At 40.8% G+C, this 18,763-nt stretch overlaps 1 protein-coding gene across 1 annotated transcript in view; it reads right to left on the bottom strand.

The window, feature by feature from the left end:
• The window catches only part of zmp:0000000760 (collagen alpha-1(IX) chain), an 80,098-nt gene that overhangs the window by 21,964 nt on the left and 39,371 nt on the right, over positions 1-18,763 (bottom strand). Inside the window, exons 20-23 of the mRNA XM_048596442.1 lie at positions 17,377-17,421; positions 17,252-17,284; positions 2,143-2,289; positions 698-874 (exon numbers count right to left, since the gene is read on the bottom strand). Coding sequence (XP_048452399.1) covers positions 698-874; positions 2,143-2,289; positions 17,252-17,284; positions 17,377-17,421 — 402 coding nt within the window. The remainder of the gene's footprint in view (positions 1-697; positions 875-2,142; positions 2,290-17,251; positions 17,285-17,376; positions 17,422-18,763) is intronic.

Here is an 18,763-nt window from a genome sequence, read left to right as displayed (position 1 = left end):
TTTCCTTCACAGATGCTGCCAGACCTGCTGAGCTTTTCCAGCAACTTTGTTTTTGACCCTGTTCTATGAGTCCACTTGACAGCTTTCCAATCTGCAGTTCATCTATGCAGTGCAGCTGCACAGTCAGTCCAAAGTTCCACACACTGTGCGCAGCCAGAAAGAAAATTAGAGGGAACACTGCCATGGTCTTCTGCCCCAAAATTCTATCAGGGACAAAAACAGAAGTTATTGGAAATCAGAGATATTGGAACAGAAATTGTACCTCATTATATCTGCATTATGTCTACAAAACAGATGCAATGGGATCCACTTTCAGGTTCAACATGCCTGACCTCATGTAGGTCAGACCATTTTCAAATCCTCCAGGGAGTCACATTAAACAATTTTTTTAAAAAGAAGGATCTAATGCTTTAGGCTCCTTTTGAGAAATTGGGCTACCTCGAGTGGCCCTGCTTCACAAGCAGGATTGTATAAGTATATTTGGCCATTTGGATGATGTATTGTCATATATTATGATTATGATTGTCACAATTATTATGATGAGTCATTTTCTAAAATCCTTGCGTCTACATTTTTGAGCACTGAAGATGATTTTCTGCTCCTACCTGATCCTTGAAAACTGGCCTCAAAGCCAACAGCTGACTGAACAGTAGCGCTGGTCTACAATTAGATTTCTTCAACATATATGGTTACTCACAGATTTTCCAGGTTGTCCATTCTCGCCGACTGGTCCAGGAGGTCCCACTGGAACATCACCATAAAGTGGGCATGCACTGGAACACTTTCGTCTCACTAAACTTGCATATAGTGATATTTGTTCAAGAACAAGTCTTTTGCACACCTCAATCACATGACTGGCTGGGAAGATTGGCCCCTAAAATACACAAAAACCTTTAGAAAAGAATGCTACAAATATTCCAACTGCTGTAATATGTTGTATTATTTATATATCTATATTAATCTATGAATATGCATGATAATGTTCCACCTGCTCATTAATCTGTGAAAAATATCAATTACAACTTCTTACAAATTTTTAAAAATGTTTGCAATATCATTGGAAGACAATTGTTTTATACCTGAATAACAAAGGTTCTTCTATCAGTCTCTTTCAGAAAATATTTACTTGGCAGATAATTTATTATTAGAAAATTACTTCCTTAATATATAACATATTGTCGAACCTCAGGTTTACTGGCTACTTAAAATATAATTGCTCCTGTTTGCAAGATTATCAAGTTACTAACAAGAATACTGATTTTTAAAATCTAACTTCATTATTAGAAAGTAACATTTAATCTTTTAGCTTATTAACACAACTTTCTAAACATCTCATTTGTACAAAAGTGAGAAAACGAAAGTGAGAAAACTTAGAAGCAAGGCACGCCATTGAAAATATGCCAAGGTAGAGGGGTCTGGGTGTTTCTGTCAAATTATTCAAGCTTTCTCAACAAAAGTAGACAAAACCTTGAATGCTGTCTGTGGAAAAATGAGTTGAGAGAATAGAATGTAGGCATCTTTCTCTACTAGATAAGGAACTGTGGCGCATAAAAGCATTCAGATACAAAGATCATTATACAGCCACATAATTTATTCCTGGTTAGAAGACTGGGGTGAGGGCAGAATTATTTGGATAATAGCCAGCATAAATTATGCCTTGGATTTGCCTTCTTTGCAGTGGGAAGACCATACATAGACAAGAACAATACAAGAGACAAGGGAGAGGGAGGGGAGAGGAGGGAGAGAAAAAGAGACAGGGAGGAAGGGAGGAAGGGAGAAAGGGAGACAGTTTGAAGACCAAAAGATCAAAGCTGCGAGAAAAACTACTTTCTGCCGCCCAGATATTTCACGCTAAAACAGATCACCACCAAAGTTTGTTGACATTGTTTATTTGAGAACTTAATAGGCTTGCCCTGAATTTGTCTCAATAAGTTGATGTACAATTTGCTGCTGTCTATTCCTGTCTCAATTTGTGCCAAAAGTACCAAAATCTTACTTTTTGTCAGTTTATATTTCTGTACCATTGATTTATTCTTACATTAATGGTCATATGACAGAATATTTTTAGATCCAAATATACCAAAGATTAGATTTACAACATGGATGCACACAGTTTTGCATGTCACTGTTTATTTCACTTACTGGAGGTCCAGCAGCTCCAGAGGATCCAGCCAGGCCTGCATCACCAGTTATACCTTGTTCTCCAACTGGGCCCCGATTACCGGGTTTGCCAGGAGGCCCTCGTTTACCTGCGAGACCCTCTGGCCCAGAATCCCCTTCATCACCAGACTAGAAAATAATGTAAAAGGTTTTTGAAGGAAAATACGAACATAAAGTAGTAATGAGTTGTATTTGTATTGCATATTTAAAGCAGCAAGTGTCCCAAGGTGGAATCAAACAAACTGGATGTTGACTCAGAGGAAGAGATAGTGGGGAGGCGGGGGGTGCAGGGACAAAAGTTTGGTCAAAAGCTGGGTTTTCATGAGAAGGAAGAAGTGAAGGGACATGGAAAGGAATTCCAGAGCACGGGATCTAGACAACTGAAAATATGTCTCGTTATAGGGTGAAAGGAGGGGAAGACAACTCTGCTTCCCAAGAAACAGAGTAATGAGCACAAGCATGACCTATCTAATAATGGATTTTCCTTTCAGAGTTTTAATAATAGAAAACTTGCCCGCATAACACCACTGGCTACAACCTCAAATTTCAATTTAATTTGGTTATTACTGCATATACATTCAGAAGAATGCCAAAATTTAACTTCAACTTCAATGCTTTCAGCTTCAACACTTTAAGTTTTCACAAATGCATGAACTTTTGTAAAATACTGTGCAGTGCGCAGTGAGCTGACAATATCCCTATCATACAGTAACTGGCTGGGCTGCACAATCTTCACGCTGTATCAACCGCACGCCAGCTGGGCTTCAGCCTTCTGCTGATTTCCTGCACAATCTAGCCAGTCATTAATACCCGGTTTCTCCCCGGGACAGATGCAAGGCCCAGTGCACAACCATACACTCTGGGTGATGCAGGTCATCCAGGCATTAAAGGGAATATAGGTAGCATAGGTGAGGAGCAAGCGAAGCTGGTCAGATCAGCCCAGTGTAGGTACTCAGGATGGCTGTTCTGGCTATGGCTGGTGTCTGCTACTGGGTCATGGTGCAGGCTCTGTAGCAGCCAGTTACTGAATCAAATAAACGCTCAGAATCAATTATGGAGCATCCTGCCACCCGCTGCAACCACTCCAAGTCGTGTCTGAATGTTTCAGTCTTTATAAGGCATCTTTAAGGCAGCTTCCTTTGTGGTTTGTTGATTTAGATGCCATTCAGGTAGCAGTTGCTGTGTCCAGTGTAGTTGAAGTGAGCAGAGAGGAAGGCAGTGGGCAGTGCTTTGTCTAGTGCAAGAACATCAAGTGTGTTTTATAGATGTATTTTTATAGCAACTTTTCTTTTACTGAGCATGTTTAACACAATTTCTAAATTGTTGTTTCACAAAGATTCCAGGACATATTTGCTAACATTTTCCTCCAATGAAGTAATTAAGTTATAGAAATTCAAACCTTTAAAACATGTGAGAACACAAACTAATTACAAGCATTTAGAAAGTGAAAAAAAAAATCACATTGCAACCACAAATAGTGATGCTTTAACATATCTCAAGCACTTAACAAACCAATTAACCAGTATGAGTGTCAAATTCAATAATCCCATTGTGTGGGTTGCACCTATTTAAGAAAATATCTGAATGCAAACAAAATAAGTCTGTTACATTAATCGTGCATTCTACAATTCAATGTTATGTCAACTTGTTTATATGCATTAACTGTGCATTAGTATATAACATTCACAGATGAAACAGCATCCAAAGCATCGAGTATGCTTAAATAATTACAAAGCACCATCTGACACTTTCATAGAGCATGAAACATTCACTGTACTTGGACGTGTTGTAGCTTGAGCATCAGTATTCAACATATTCACTTGAACTAAGCAGCACAGGTGAAAACAAGGGAAAGAAGCAACAAATTGTACTGAGAAGGATAAACAGGATTAAGTAACAAACTTAGGTGAGGAAGGGGTAGCACCAAGGTTGATTTGGAACCTGGAACACTGTGTCCTTAATGAACAGTATGTGGGTACAAAATTTATTTGGACTGTATTTAAGTAGTGATTAGAGTACCATTAATCGAACTCTCACTTTATTTTATACCAACTAAAGGGTAGCTAAATATTTATGATGACTCCAAAATGCCTGCTATTTACCTTGACTAGAATTTTCCTCTTAATCCGAGATTACGGAGTTAGGACAATCGCAGCTCTGCAAACCTGGCCCATAAATTGGAACTTTTATTTGGGATTGACGGTGCACCGGGTGCCGGGTTTGGTGTGAGCAGGGAGACTGCCGCCAAGCGGACTGGCCAGAATACCTGCCTTGGTATTCAAGCATCTTGTAGAAGTCCTTTATCCAAAAAAAATTAAGCATAAAATAACTCTCCAGCCCTCACAACCCTTTATCACGCTCTTTCACACACTCCTCATGTCCCATCCATATCAACTCATGCCACCTCTGTCCACTCATAAACCCGTCATATCTTTCATGCAAACTTTTCTCCACCATGGCGCTTTATAACTCCCAAACCAACCTGGGTGTCAACTCATCCCAACCTTCGCTCCCACTCACTATTCTTTGTCCTTTCACCTTTGCCAACTCACCTAGTATGTCCATGGTTAGAACTCTGGGTGCATTTTCAGTATTTAAGAAAAGACCACTTCAGATATTTATTTAAAAGATTTACAGGGCAGGAATTTTAAATGCCTTGACCACTTGATAGTTCCTTTGACCATTCCTCTTGATACTTTCAGCAGTTGCTAATGACAGTTAGTTTTGGCAGTTCCTCCAGATATCTTTGACCATTCCTCTTGCCAGTTCCAATGAGGTTCACTCTTTCACAAAGAGTTTATGCACTCTTTATACATATTCATGCCAATTTTTAACAATCCCAGAGGGCATTCGACCTTCCATAAAGATGTCCATAAACTGTATCCTAAGGGGTACATTACTCTTCCAAATAGGTACCCTGGCTAACCAAGCAAATCCACAAAGTTCAGATCCTTTCCTAGCAAATCTAATCTGTACGCACCACATTTTATACACCTGGGTCATCAAAATCAGACATGATATAAATAGCTGTTGGTTTGTATAGGCAGCTGCCCCTATGAAAAAAAATGCTCATGGGGAAATATGACCCTGCCTTTGCAAAAATGGTAGGTGCTTTGAACAAGAGCAGGACTTCTGATTATTGGCCTCCTTTACTATTTTCACCAATAGAGGCCCTCTGTAGTTCCAAAAATCCAGGTCCCACTGTTTGAATTATACTTCATTATCCAGCACTTGTTACCTGTAACAGCATCCTCTTGCAGCTATTTGCAAATATATGTACATAAATTCAAGCCAGTATAAGATCACTTTTTTAGTTAGGTAGTAGACTCCATGAGCTGCATATTATCTTGTTTCTGTTCTGCAAAGATGTCACACTCTGGGAATAAGGTTAGTCTGATTCACTACCCAAAAATTTGGGACAGTAAACCAGCAGAGGAACCTGAGAGTTTCATTTTGCTGAGAAATAGTTTAAAATTCTAGTGTTAGTGTAAGGCTGCTCACTCAGGTGGACCGATCTTCAAAGGTGACTGCTCCAAATCATTATAATTGCGCGATTGGAAGACCATTCATGACAGAAAGTCATACATGTGTGAATGGCGAGAGATGTGTTCTAATTTGTAACAATATCCAAAAAATCCTGGTAATCCAGCTGTTAACTGAGAAGTAAGGAAAAGGAAATGAGTGATCTTTGCGACTAAAGCAGGCCCAAAAGTATTTGAAGTGCTTAAGAACTTGCTCACTCTGCTAACCCAAAAGATATGCCATTGTCAGAAGGGTTCTGCGGAAGGGACACTGGACCTGAAATGTTAACTCTGATTTCTCTCCTTGGATGCTGCCAGACCTGCTGAGCTTTTCCAGCAATTTCTGTTTTTGTTTCTGATTTCTAGCATCTGCAGTTCTTTTAGTTTTTATTCAGGGTGTATGAAATACTGGGAGGTAGATAATACTGAAATAGAAAAACGTAAGTTATTAGGTTGAGTTGGAGTTAGGGAGAAAGTAATGAAGTGTAAATCAGGGATACTTTGTAGGTTTATGTATGTATGGAGCATAGTTAATAAGACTGAGAAGTTACAGACACAGACTGCCTTGTTGGGATTATGATGATGGTGATGATAATTAAGTACACTTTGTGTGTTAAAATGTTTCTAGTTACATGGTGTTCAGAAGAGACTGGTAAGGAAATAAAGGAGGACGGATGTCATTTTTGATTAAGGAACAGTCATGGAAAAAGATGATGTTTCTGACGATTCAAATGACAGAATTGACTTGGCCACATCAAAGGAATAAGAAGGGTGAAGTGCATTGTTCAGTGTAATATATGGTCCACCAGCTAATGGGAAGGATATAGAGGAACAAATTTGCAAGGAAATTACAGAAAGATGCGAATGTCACTGATAGTAATAATGAGTGACTTTAACTACCCATACATGGACTAGCAAAGTTGTTTAAGAGACAGCAACGGACAAACGTTCCTAGATTATGTCCAGGAGAATTTCCTGCAGCTGTATGTGCCCAACAAAAAAGAAGGCACAGCCAGATTCTTGCGAATCAGGAGAGCCAAATAGATCAAATGACAGTGGGGGAACATTTAGGGGACAGCGATCATTATATCATAATGTTTAGGATAATGGTAGAAAATGACATTGGTCAATCCAGTGTAAGAATATTGAATCAACTTCTGGACAGCAGACTTTTATGGGGCAAGAACAGAGTTGGGCTCAATAAACTGGAACAAAGGGTTGGACAGAAAATAGTACGTGAACAATGGGCTACCTTCAAAAGAGAAGATAGTTTAGGCACAGTGAAGGTAAATATATTGCAAAGGGAAAGCTAGGAGAAACAGATTCAGACCTCCTGGATGACAAAGAGGTAGAAAATATTAAAGAATAAAAACTATGCTTATGACTGGTGTATATAGTAAAGAGAGTTAAAAACCAAAGCTGAATTACAGAAGGTTCAGGAGGCGAAAAGGTATAATGAGAAAAGTCAGCTAACATACAAAGAAATTCCAAAGTTTTCTATCAGGACATCAATAGCAAAAGGGTGGTAAAAGAAGAGAAGAAATTATTGACCAAAAAGAGGATTTACATTTAGAGGCAAGAGGAATAGTTGAAACGGTAAATGAATACTTTGCATTTGTCTTTACCTATGAGGTACATGCTGCCTAAGCCATGGTGACAGAGGAGAAAACTCAGTCACTAGAAAGTGGATAAACTGTCGGTACGTAAGAGTAATAAAGCACTGAGACCAGATGAGATGCATCCAAGGATGTTTATTGAAAGAAGTGAGATTGGAAATAACAGAGACATTAGCAATTGTATTTCAGTCTTCCCTGGATTTGGGGGTGAGTGCTAGAGGACTAGAGAAATGCAAACAGTATATCCTTCTTCAGAAGAGATTGTAAAGGTTGGCCCAGCAATTACAAACCAGTCAGTCAGTTTATTTCCAGAGGAGGGAAAACTGCTAGAAACAATTATTCAAATAGAATTAATAGTCATATGCAAAATGTACGTTGATCTTGAAAAGTCAGCATGGATTTCTTCAGGGAAAATTGTCCCTAACTAACTTTTGAAGAGGTTAAAGAAAGGATTGATGAGGGTAAGGCTGTTGATGTGGTGTACATGGACTTCAGAAGGCATTCAATTCAGGGCCACACAACATGCCTGAGAACAAAGTTATAGGTCATAGAATAAAAGGGAGAATAGCAACATGGATATAAAATTGGCTGAGATATAGGAAACAGAGAGTAAAGGGTAGGAAGAAGGTTTGTAGTACAGTTCCCTAGGGATCTATACTAGGATGTTTGCTTTACCTAATACAAATAAGAAGGCGCCAGAGGATGGCAACACTTTGCGTACCGTGCCCAGCAGATTTTCTCCTCACATCTATTATAATCATTCTACACTTTTAAATCTCAATTTTAAGTCTCTCAGAATTAATAACAATGTGATCTTAAATCTACTTTCAGATCTGGCATTCTTTCGACCTTCAAGAACAACCAATCCCCCCAAGGCCAACTGGATCTGACTTGACAGAGACCAGGACCTGCCAGGGCACCCGACTGTGTGAACCAATGGGGACCAACTTCCAACACTGGAACTGTGACTGTGACAACAGAGTGACCAGCCACTTACAGGCTTTTGAAAGGCCTGACCAGAATACTGATCGGCGATCCAATTCCAAGGCCCTACCTAATCTCAGGGACACCCGACATCGAGGCCTGACCAGAGAGAGAACAAGCGCCTCTGGTACATCCGAGGCCGCGACCACATACCTTCTGGAATGGCAGATTACCCACAATGATGCCCGGGCCCAATCAGAAGCAGCCACTTACCCAGGAAACATGGGAGACGTGCTGGCCTGCAGGTCAGACTGAAACAATGTGGTTTCAAGTCCCCACACTGCAGCATATTCCTGGAAAATGTACAAGTTATTGAAAAGAAGCTGGATAAACTTAAAGCTAAATTCATCAAACAAAGGGAATTGACAGACTGCTGTGTGCTCCGTTTTACAGAGACATGGCTCACTCCTCCTTCACCTGGCTGTGCTTTACAACCTGAGGATTTAAGGTTCTTGAGTAGATTTGTAGCTTGGGTTGTGGATGCTGTGGTTGGTTTGCTCATTCGCTGAGCTGGTTTGTTAGTTCGCAGATGTTTCTACGAAGGTCCAGGAAGGTCTAAATCTGTTTCTCCCAGCTTTCCCTTTGCAAGGTATTTACCTTGACTGTGCCCAAACTATCTCCTCTTTGAAGGTAGCCCATTGTTCACATACCATTTTCTGTCCAACCCTTTGTTCTACAAAGAAAAACAGGAAAAGAGGTAACCAATTCCAACGGACCCCAGAGTTTAAATACCAGGCGGGAAAACACAGCAGCGATTCATCAGAGGTTGCACTGATGATGTTACCCAGCAGAGTAATGAAATGTCTGTGAACCAACCACAGCAACCTGAGGGTTTCTCAATTCACTGGATAGACTGCCCAGTGTCCTTGGGCAAGGCGAGGGGTGGAGGGGTCTGCCTCCAATCAACGCCTCTTGGTGCTCAGACAAAGTGACCCTGGCGAGTTACTGCTCCCCAGATCTCGAATATCTAACAAAGTGCTATCCCTACTATCTGGTGCAGGAGTTCACTTCTGCTATCCTGACAACAGATTACATCCCACCACATGCAGAAGGGAAGAGTGCACTTGATGAAATATACATCTCCACAAACACAGTCTTGAGACGGAATACCCAATGTCTCGTTCATCATTGTTGGTGACTTCAACCAGGCCAACCTCAAGAGTGTGATACCATCAACACGTCTCTTGTCCTACCAGAGGCCCAAACTCCCTTTGTCATTGCTACACAACCATCAAACATGCTTATTGCTTGGTTCCCCCACCCACATTTTGGAAAATCAGATCAGAAGGCTGTGCACCTTCTCCCAGCTTACAAGCAGAAATTAAAGAGTGAGAATCCAATACAGACAGTCGTACAGTGCTGGTCTGAGGTAACAGATGAGCTCCTACGTGACTGCTTGGAGTCAGTGGATTGGTCCATATTCAAGAACTCAGTGGCCAACCTAAATGAGTATGCCACTACCATCACAGACTTCATCGGTGAGTTTGTAGAGGAGTACGTGCCAAAGAAGTTAATTTGAGTGTTCGCCAACCAGAAGCCACAGATGAACCTGAAGATCCACTCCCTACTGAAGTCCAGGTCTGAGACTTTCAAGTTGGGTGACCCTGACCTATACAGGAACTCTAGGCACGACCTTTGTAAGGCTATAGGGACACCAAGAGACAATACCAGACTAGAGTGCCAGACTAACCACGTGAACACCCATCAACTGTGGCAAGGCTGACATGATAAATGGGCTACAAAACCAAGTTGAGTGGAATCGTGGTGACGATTCATCACTCCCCAGTGTGCTCAATGCATTCTATGCTTGTCTGAACAGGTCAATGAAGTGAAGTCACCGGCCCTGACAGCCTCAGGTGTACCCAGAGTCACTGCCACAGGTGTTAGGTTAGTCTTCTTGAGAGCGAACCCACAGAAAGCGACTGGCCTAGGTGGAGTCCCCCGGCCATGCACTCAGATCCTGCGTGGACCAGCCAGCGGCAGTATTCCAGACATCTTTAACCCCTCCTTGTTTTGATCCAAGGTTCCTACCTGCTTCAAGACGACCACTATCATCCCGGTGAAAAAGAAAAATCAGGCGTGTCTTAATTACACTCATCTGGTGGCTCTGCCATCCCTCATTATGAAGTCCTTTGAGACGTTAATAATGGCACATATCAACTCCAGCCTCCTAAATTGCCTTGATCCTCTACAACTTGCCTACCAACGCAACAACTCCACAGCAGATGCTCGCTCCCTGGCCCTACCCCCATCCCTGGAACATCTGGATAACAAGGACACCTATGTCAGACTCCTATTTATTGACTTTAGGTCTGCCTTCAACACTGTAATTCCAACCAAACTCATCTCTAAACTCCGAGACCCAGGGTTCTGATTCCCCGTGTGCAACTGGATCCTTGTTGTCCCTGACCAACAGACCGCAATCAATAAGGACAGGCAACAACACCTCCTCCACGATAATTCTCAACACCAGGCTGTGTACTCAGCCCCTTACTATACTCCTTAATGACTCACAACTGTGTGGCCATATTCCGCTCTAACTCCATTTGGTGGAGCCATGATGACACCAGCGGAGTGGGTCAGATCTTAAATAATGATGAGGCAGAGTACAGGAAAGAGATAGAGAGCTTAATGGCATGGTGTAAAGACAACAATCTCTCCCTCAATGTCAATGTAAAACAAAGGACCTTGTTATCGATTTCAGGAAGTGGAGTGAAGGGCACACCAGTGGTGCTCTGTGGAAATGGTTGAAAGCTTCAATTTCCTTGGAGTAAAGATCACCAACAATCTGTCCTGGTCCATCCACGTTGATGTTATGGTTAAGAAAGCACACCAACACCTCGACTTCCTCAGAAGGCTAAGGAAATTCATGTCCACAATGACTTACCAAATTTTACAGATGCACCATAGAAAGCATCCTATCCAGATGCATCACAGCTTGGTATCACGACTGCTCTGCCCAAGACCGCAAGAAATTGCAGAGTTGTGAATGCAGACCAGTCCATCACATAAACTAGCCTTCCTTCCACTGACTATGTCTATACTTTCCGCTGCCTCAAAAAGCAGCCAACATAATCAAAGAGCTCTCCCACTACAGTTATACTTTATTCCACCCTCTTTCCTTGGGCAGAAGATACAAAAGTTTGAAAATAGTACCAACAAATTCAAGAACAGTTTTTCCTGCTGTATTCAGACTTTTGAATGGACCTCTCATATATTGGAGTTGATCCTTCTCTGCACCCTCTCTGTAGCTGTAACACTATATTCTGCATTCTGTTCTATAACTTGGATGTACTTATATATGAGATAGTAGGAACTGCAGATGCTGGAGAATCCGAGACAACAAGGTGCAGGGCTGGATGAACACAGCAGGCCAAGCAACATCATAGGAGCAGAGAGGCTGACGTTTCGGGCCTAGACCCTTCATCAGAAAAGGCCTTATATATGGTTTGATTTGCCTGGATAACATACAAAACAATACTTTTCACTGTATCTTAGTATGTGACAATAATCAAATCAAATCAAATAAATGATCCAGATCTTGAAGTGTAGAGGACAATTTCAAAGTTTGTTGATGATAAAACATTTGGGAATTGTAAACTGTGAGGAGAACCATGTAAAACTTCAAAAGGACATTGTAACATTGGTGGAGTGGGTGGATAGTTGGCAAATGAAATTCAATGCTGAGAAGTATGAGGTGGTGATGCACTTTGGTTAAAAAAACATGGAGGGAGAGTATTAAGGGTACTATTTTAAAGAGTGTAAAGCAGATGAGAGGCATAGGTATATACATACAGAAGTCATTAAAAGTGGCATGACAAGTAGAAAGAGCTGTTAATAATACATACAATATTCTGGGTTTAATAAATAGGGACAGAGTAGAAGAGCAGGGAGGTTACGAGCTTAAACAAGACACTGGTTAGACTTCAGCTGCAATACCGTGTACTGTTCAGGGAGCCACATTATAAGAAGGATGTGAATGCATTGGAGATGCAGAAGATGTTTATGAGAATGATTCCAAGGATAAGACATTTTAATTATTTTTAAAAATTGGAGCAGATCAGACAGCTTTCCTTGGAGAGGAGAAGGCTAACAGATTTGACAGAAGTTTTAAAATTCATAAAAGGTCTGGACAGAGTGGATAGACAGAAATTATTCCTACTCAGAAATGGATCAAGAATCAGACAGCACAGTTTAAAACTGTTTTGCAGAAGATGCAGATGAAAGGTGAGAAAAGACTTTCAAACAAAACTCGCAGTTAGCGCATGGAATGCACTGCCTAGAAGTAAAGTTGGGGGAACACTTTGGGTCTAGTGATCATAATTCTATCAGTTTCAAAATGGCAATGGAAAAGGATAATCCTTTCATAAAAGTTAAAGTTTTTAATTTGAGTAAGGCAAATTTTAATGGTATGAGATAAGAGCTTTCAAAAGTTGACTGGAGTAGTCTGTTTGCAAGTAAAGAGACGACTGACAGGTGGGGGGCTTTCAAGAGTGTGATGACTTCAGAGGCATTCTATTCCCGTTAGAGCGAAGGGTAAGGCTGGTAAGATTAAGGAACAATGGATGAATAAAGATATTGAGGTTTCGTTAACAGTAAGAATGATTTCAGATACAGACAACTTGGTTCAATTAAATCCCTTAAATCAAATACAGAGTGTAGAGGCATTCTTAAGAAAGAAATTAGAAAGGCAAAGAGGGGCTATGAGATAGCATTGGCAGATAAGGTTACGGATTCTCCAAAGAGATTCTGCAAATACATTAAAAGCAAGAGGGTAACTAGAGACAGGGTAGGGCCCCTCAAAGATCAAGAAGGTCATCTTTGTGTTGAACCCCAGGAGATGGGAGAGATACTAAATGAATATTTCACATCAGTTTTTACTATGGAGAAAGAAATAAATTTTGATGTTTTAAAAATAGCTCACATTACCGAAGAGGAAGTTCAGAGGTCTTAGTGAATATAACAGTGGATAAATCTCCGGGAGCTGATCTAATGTATCCCAGAATGTTGTGAGAAGTAAGAGAGGAAATTGCGAGACCCCTTGCAGAGATATTTGCATCAACTGTAACTATGGGTAAGGTGCCTGATAACTGAAGGGTGGCTAATGTTGCACCTTTGTTTAAGAAACGTTGTAAGGAGAAACCAGGCAACTATAGACCTGTGGGCCTGACTTCAATTGTGGGTAAACTATTGGAGGTGATTATAAAGGATAGGATTTATTGGCATTTAGAGAAGCAAAAATGGATTAGGGATAATCAGCATGGTTTTGTGCAAAGAAAATAGTGTCTCTTAAACTTGATTGTGTATTTTGAGAAAGTTACCAAAAAGATTGATGAGGGCAGGGTAGTAGATGTTCTTTACTTGGACTTTAGTAAAGCCTTCAACAAGGTTCCGCATGGTAGACTAATTAGTAAAGTTGGGTCACATGAGATTCAGGGTGAGCTTACCAATTAGGTATATAATTGGTTTAATGGCAGGAGACAGAGAGTGATGGAGGAGGGTTGCTTTTCAGACTGCAGGCCTGTCACCAGCAGCGTTCCACAGGGATTGGTTCTGGGTCTTCTTTTGTTTGTCATTTATATAAATGAGAATATAGAAGGCATGGTTAGTAAGTTTGCAGACGACACCAAAGTTGGTGGCATTGCAGACAGTGAAGAAGATTTTCTAAGATTACAAAGGGATCTTGATTGAATGGGTCAGTGGGTTGAAAAATGGCAGATGGAATTCAATCTGGATAAGTGCGAGGTATTGCATTTTGGTACAACAAATAGGGGTAGGGCTTATACAACTAACGGTAGGGCCTTGGATAGTGTTATAGAACAGAGGGACCTAAGGATTCAGGTACATAATTCTTTGAAGTTTGTGTCACGTGTAGACAAGGTGGTTAAGAAGGCATTTGGCATGCTTGCCTTCACTACACAGTCCTTTGAGTATAGAAGTAGGGAAGTCATGTTGAGGTTGTACAGGACATTGGTGAAGCCTCTTCTGGAGTACTGTGTTCAGTTCTGGTCCCCAAGTTATAGGAAGATTATTATTAAACTGGACAGGGTTCAGTAGAGATTTACCAGAATGTTGCCGGGTATAGAAGATCTGAGCTATGAAGAAAGGCTGGATAGGCTGGGACTTTTTTAATGGACTATAGGAGGTTGAGAGGCGACTTTATAGAAGTTCATAGAATAATGAGGGGTATAGATAGGGTTAATGGTAGTTGTCTTTTCCCTAGGATGGGGGATTTCAAGACTAGGGAACACATTTTTAAGGTGAGAGGAGAAAGATTTCAAAAAAGACATGGGGAGCAATATTTTTTTTACAGAAGGTGGTTCGCGTGTGGAATGAATTTCTTGAGGAAGTGGTGCTTGTGGGTATAGTTTAAAAGACATTTGGATAAGTACATGAATAGAAAAAGGTTTGGAAGGATATCGGCAAGGAGCAGGCAGGTGGGATTAGTTTAGCTTGGGATTATGTTTGGCATGGATTGGTTGGACTGAAGGGTCTGTTTCTGTGCTGTATGACACTATGAGTGAACGTTATATGTCAGGTGGCAATATAAAATCTAATTCTGCCATGAAATCTAAGTCTGCCATCTCACCATCATACATTAAATGTCCTTGCTAATGTAGCACAACCGTTCCACACGGACAGGGTCACTATTACCTTTAGTGTCACATCAATCATACAATTCCTACAGTGCAGAAGCAGGCCATTCAGCCCATCGAAACCACACTGACCCTCTGAAGAGGATCCCACCCAGACCCACCCCCCACACCCTATTCCTGCATTTCCCATGGCTAATCCACATAGCCTGCACATCCCTGTACACTATGGGCAATTTCCCATGGCCAATCCACCTAACCTGCACATCTTTGGACTGTGACGAAACTGGAGCACCCAGAGGAAATCCACACAGACACAGGGAGAATGTGCAAACTCCATACAGATGGTTGCCTGAGGGTGGAATTGAACCCAGGTCCCTGACGCTGTGAGGCAGACATGTTAACAACTTAGCCATCAAACCGCTCCAATTTATCTGCGTATCCCAGAAGTGCTGCACTTCTTTCAGCAATGAGAGAAAGCAGAAAATAATACCGTGAAATGGAACATGTGAAGACAATGGAGTGGCAACTTTCGAGGCAGGTGACTGTGAGGGATGGATGCAAGTTGGGTAGATGGATGTCAGATAGAAAAACAAGGAAATGCTTTGAGAGAGAGGATGATTTGAATTACAAGGCATCTTCTATGGAATGCTGTGCAGGAGAATGCTGTGAAAATCTGAGTTCAAGGGTTGGCACCTGAAAGTACTGTGCTCTCACCTTTCCTGCATTTTATGAGGTGATTGAATTTTTGTGGTGTTGTATTCATAACCTAGGGATACACTCCTGCTGCAACAAACAAAAACAGAAATTGCTAGAGAAACTCAGCAGATCTGGCAGCATCTGTGAAGAGAAAACAGAGTTAACATTTTAAGTCCAGTCACCCTTCTTCAGAGACTTCCAACTACACCTGCTTATTTTCAATGGCTAACCTCTTCCTCACATTTTCAAGAAACAACATATCTTTTCAGGCCTTCACTACCTCTAGGATCATCTTCACAGATCAGTCAGAGAACCATACGGCAATCTTCCGACTGCTCTCTTTCATTCTTCTTCTTGAAATCCTCAGAAAGAAAATTAGATATGGCTATTCTGACCCCTGCCAAAGTCTTTTTTTCAAATAGAGTTCCTGTTATTGACAGATGTCGGTCATCATCGCCCTGACTAACCAGGAAAACCTGAAATAGGATATTAGTACTACAACACAGTTAATCAACCAACAGCAAGGTTTCCTGCTACAAAAATCAAGAGCCCAACTCATTCACAACAATGTCCCTATCACTGCCAACACTAGTGAACAGTTCCATTAAAATGTTAAAATGCTGCCTTTCACCATTCAGCGATACTCCCACTGCTACAATAGAAGCTTTAAGATCCAAATATCACAGCTTGCACTTACCTAAAGTTTTGGGAAGCATGGAATGATTCCAAACGTTTATCAGTCTTCACATTTAAAACTTATAGAGATCAGTGAGCAATGTGAGGCGTAGCATATGCAGATTCTCACAGCTGTTGATAGCAGCCATGTTAGTAGCAGTTCCATACCATCATATAATCCTGCACAAATGACATCTCTAAGAAATGAGCCCACCAGCGGCAGGAATCCCTGGGCTGTTCTATTAGTCTCAAACACAAATAGTGAATTTCTGTAGTCAGGCAGCATGGCCCTGTAGTTGGCCATCTACCCGGCTATACTGCAAGAAACAACACAGAACTTCACAACATACGAAGGACAAATATGGCAGTAAAATCAGAAGAGAATTTTTTGACCGCTTCCAATACCTTAACAGCCACTTCTCTCAAAAAGCTACCTCTGGCAAGGAGATCCAATACTAGATCAGTTGTGCCAGCTCAGCCTTCTACAAATTATGCCAACTAGTATTTGACAACAAAGATCTCTGCAAGTCCACTGAAGTTCCAGTGTATAGAGCAGTTGTCATCACCACACTCCAGTCCTAGACAGAGACCTGGCTATGCATCAATAATACTCAATAAGGTCAGAGAAATTTCACCAGCAATGTCTCCATGCATTCTGTGGAGTGAGGTTTACAGGTATGGTAGGTGCAGGATTGCTGACGGAAATTTTCCATATCGATTTCAGGAAGGCATTTAATAAGGCTCCATACATGAAACTATTAGCAAAAATTAGACTGGAGGTTAGCTTCTGTTATGGGTCATTAATTGGTTAGCACATCAGAAAAAGAAATCTAGGCTGGATTTTTCTCTCATGCTTGGATTTCTGAATGAAAGACAAGTTTCTTGTACCTTTCAAACCACTTGACCGTTTGCTTTTGTTCTTAAAATATCACGGTATTCAAATTTATTCTTTGAATTGTTAAGTGAGCCTAAGAATTTAAAGCCCATAATTTTTTTTACTCACATCTCCTTTTGGTCCTTTGTGTCCTTTTTCACCCTTAAACCAAATAATTTGGAAAATGCCATTAATATAAAGATTACTCTCTACTATCTTATAAAAAGTCAATTTTAAAATTTTATTTGTATTACCTTTAGACCTTCAATACCCTGTGTTCCAATAGGACCTGTATCACCCTGAGAGACAAGAGATTAATGCTCAATATTCAATTTTTCAGTCTCACAGCACACTGCAAAACTTTTTTTGCATAAATTACAGCAGTATTTACCCTTTACCAACAACAATAACAAAAACAAAAACAAAGTTGCTGGAAAAGCTCAACAGGCCTGGCAGCATCTGTGAAGGAGAAAACAGAATTAACGTTTCAGGTCTGGTGGCCCTTCCTCAGAACTGTTCTGAGGAAGTGTCACCAGACCCAAAACGTTAACTCTGTTTTCTCCTTCACAGATGCTGCCAGACCTGCTGAGCTTTTCCAGCAACTTTGATTTTGTTCCTGATTTACAGCATCTGCAGTTCTTTCAGTTTTTATTTACCATTTGCCATTTCATTTTATATCCTTGTAAGAAATAAACACAAAAGGTAAAGTTGCCACATTCCCAGAGGACCAGAGCACTGCTCTCTCATTGAAGAGATGACTGGTGGGGAATTTAAACTGTGAGTCACAACGCCTCTCGTGAGGAATGAGATGAAGGTGGGACCTTCGTGATAATTTCAGACAGTGCAGGAATTGAACCTCCCCTGTTGGCATTACTCTGTATTGCAAACCAGCCATCCCACCAACTGAGCTAACCAATTACCTTGTTAGAAACGCACACATGCCAAAATTCAATTCCGATAGCAGTGTGAAACGGGGTGGTAGTGAATCAAATGCCCATTTTACGCCTCACTGTATTTTTGTTCACTAACTTTAATGCAAAATAAATTGAGTGATGTGTCTAATAGGCACCGATCCCATGACAATCCATTCAGTGTCCCTACCAAATTTTACCCCCAACTTTTCTACGTCATAAGCTAATATAAGTGCCATGTAATATTATTAATGAAAAAAAAATTTGCATTTACTTAGCATTTTATTAGATCTGCTGGATTACCCAAAACCTTTTACAGATAATGGATTACAGTATTTTTTTAAATTCATGTAATGTAATCATCACAAGCAAAGGCAGCTTTTGCGGTCCATCCTTGATTACCTTTGAGACAATCGTGGTGAGCTACTCTCTTTAACTGTAGCAGTAGTTTAATTTAGGTACACGCATTGCTGTTGGGAAGGAGAGACATGATGGAACAGTAATATAGTTCCAAGTCAGCACAATTCGGTGGCTAAGAGGGAAACTTGCTGGTGATGGTGTTTCCATTCACCCATTGCCATGGTTCTACATGGTAGACAACAGGGTTAACTAATATTACAAGATAAGCTCCACCCATCAAGATATAAGGGTCTGTTCCTGAGAGAAGCAATATGGTTCTCCATTGTCCTACGAGAGTTTCAGTGATTGTTCTTAGTGTTAATAGCACATA

This window comes from Rhincodon typus, chromosome 5, assembly GCF_021869965.1.
Source record: "Rhincodon typus isolate 14 chromosome 5, sRhiTyp1.1, whole genome shotgun sequence".
Taxonomy (NCBI): domain Eukaryota; kingdom Metazoa; phylum Chordata; class Chondrichthyes; order Orectolobiformes; family Rhincodontidae; genus Rhincodon; species Rhincodon typus.
The sequence above is the reverse complement of the archived record's forward strand: the minus strand, read 5'-3'. Positions and strand labels throughout refer to the sequence as shown.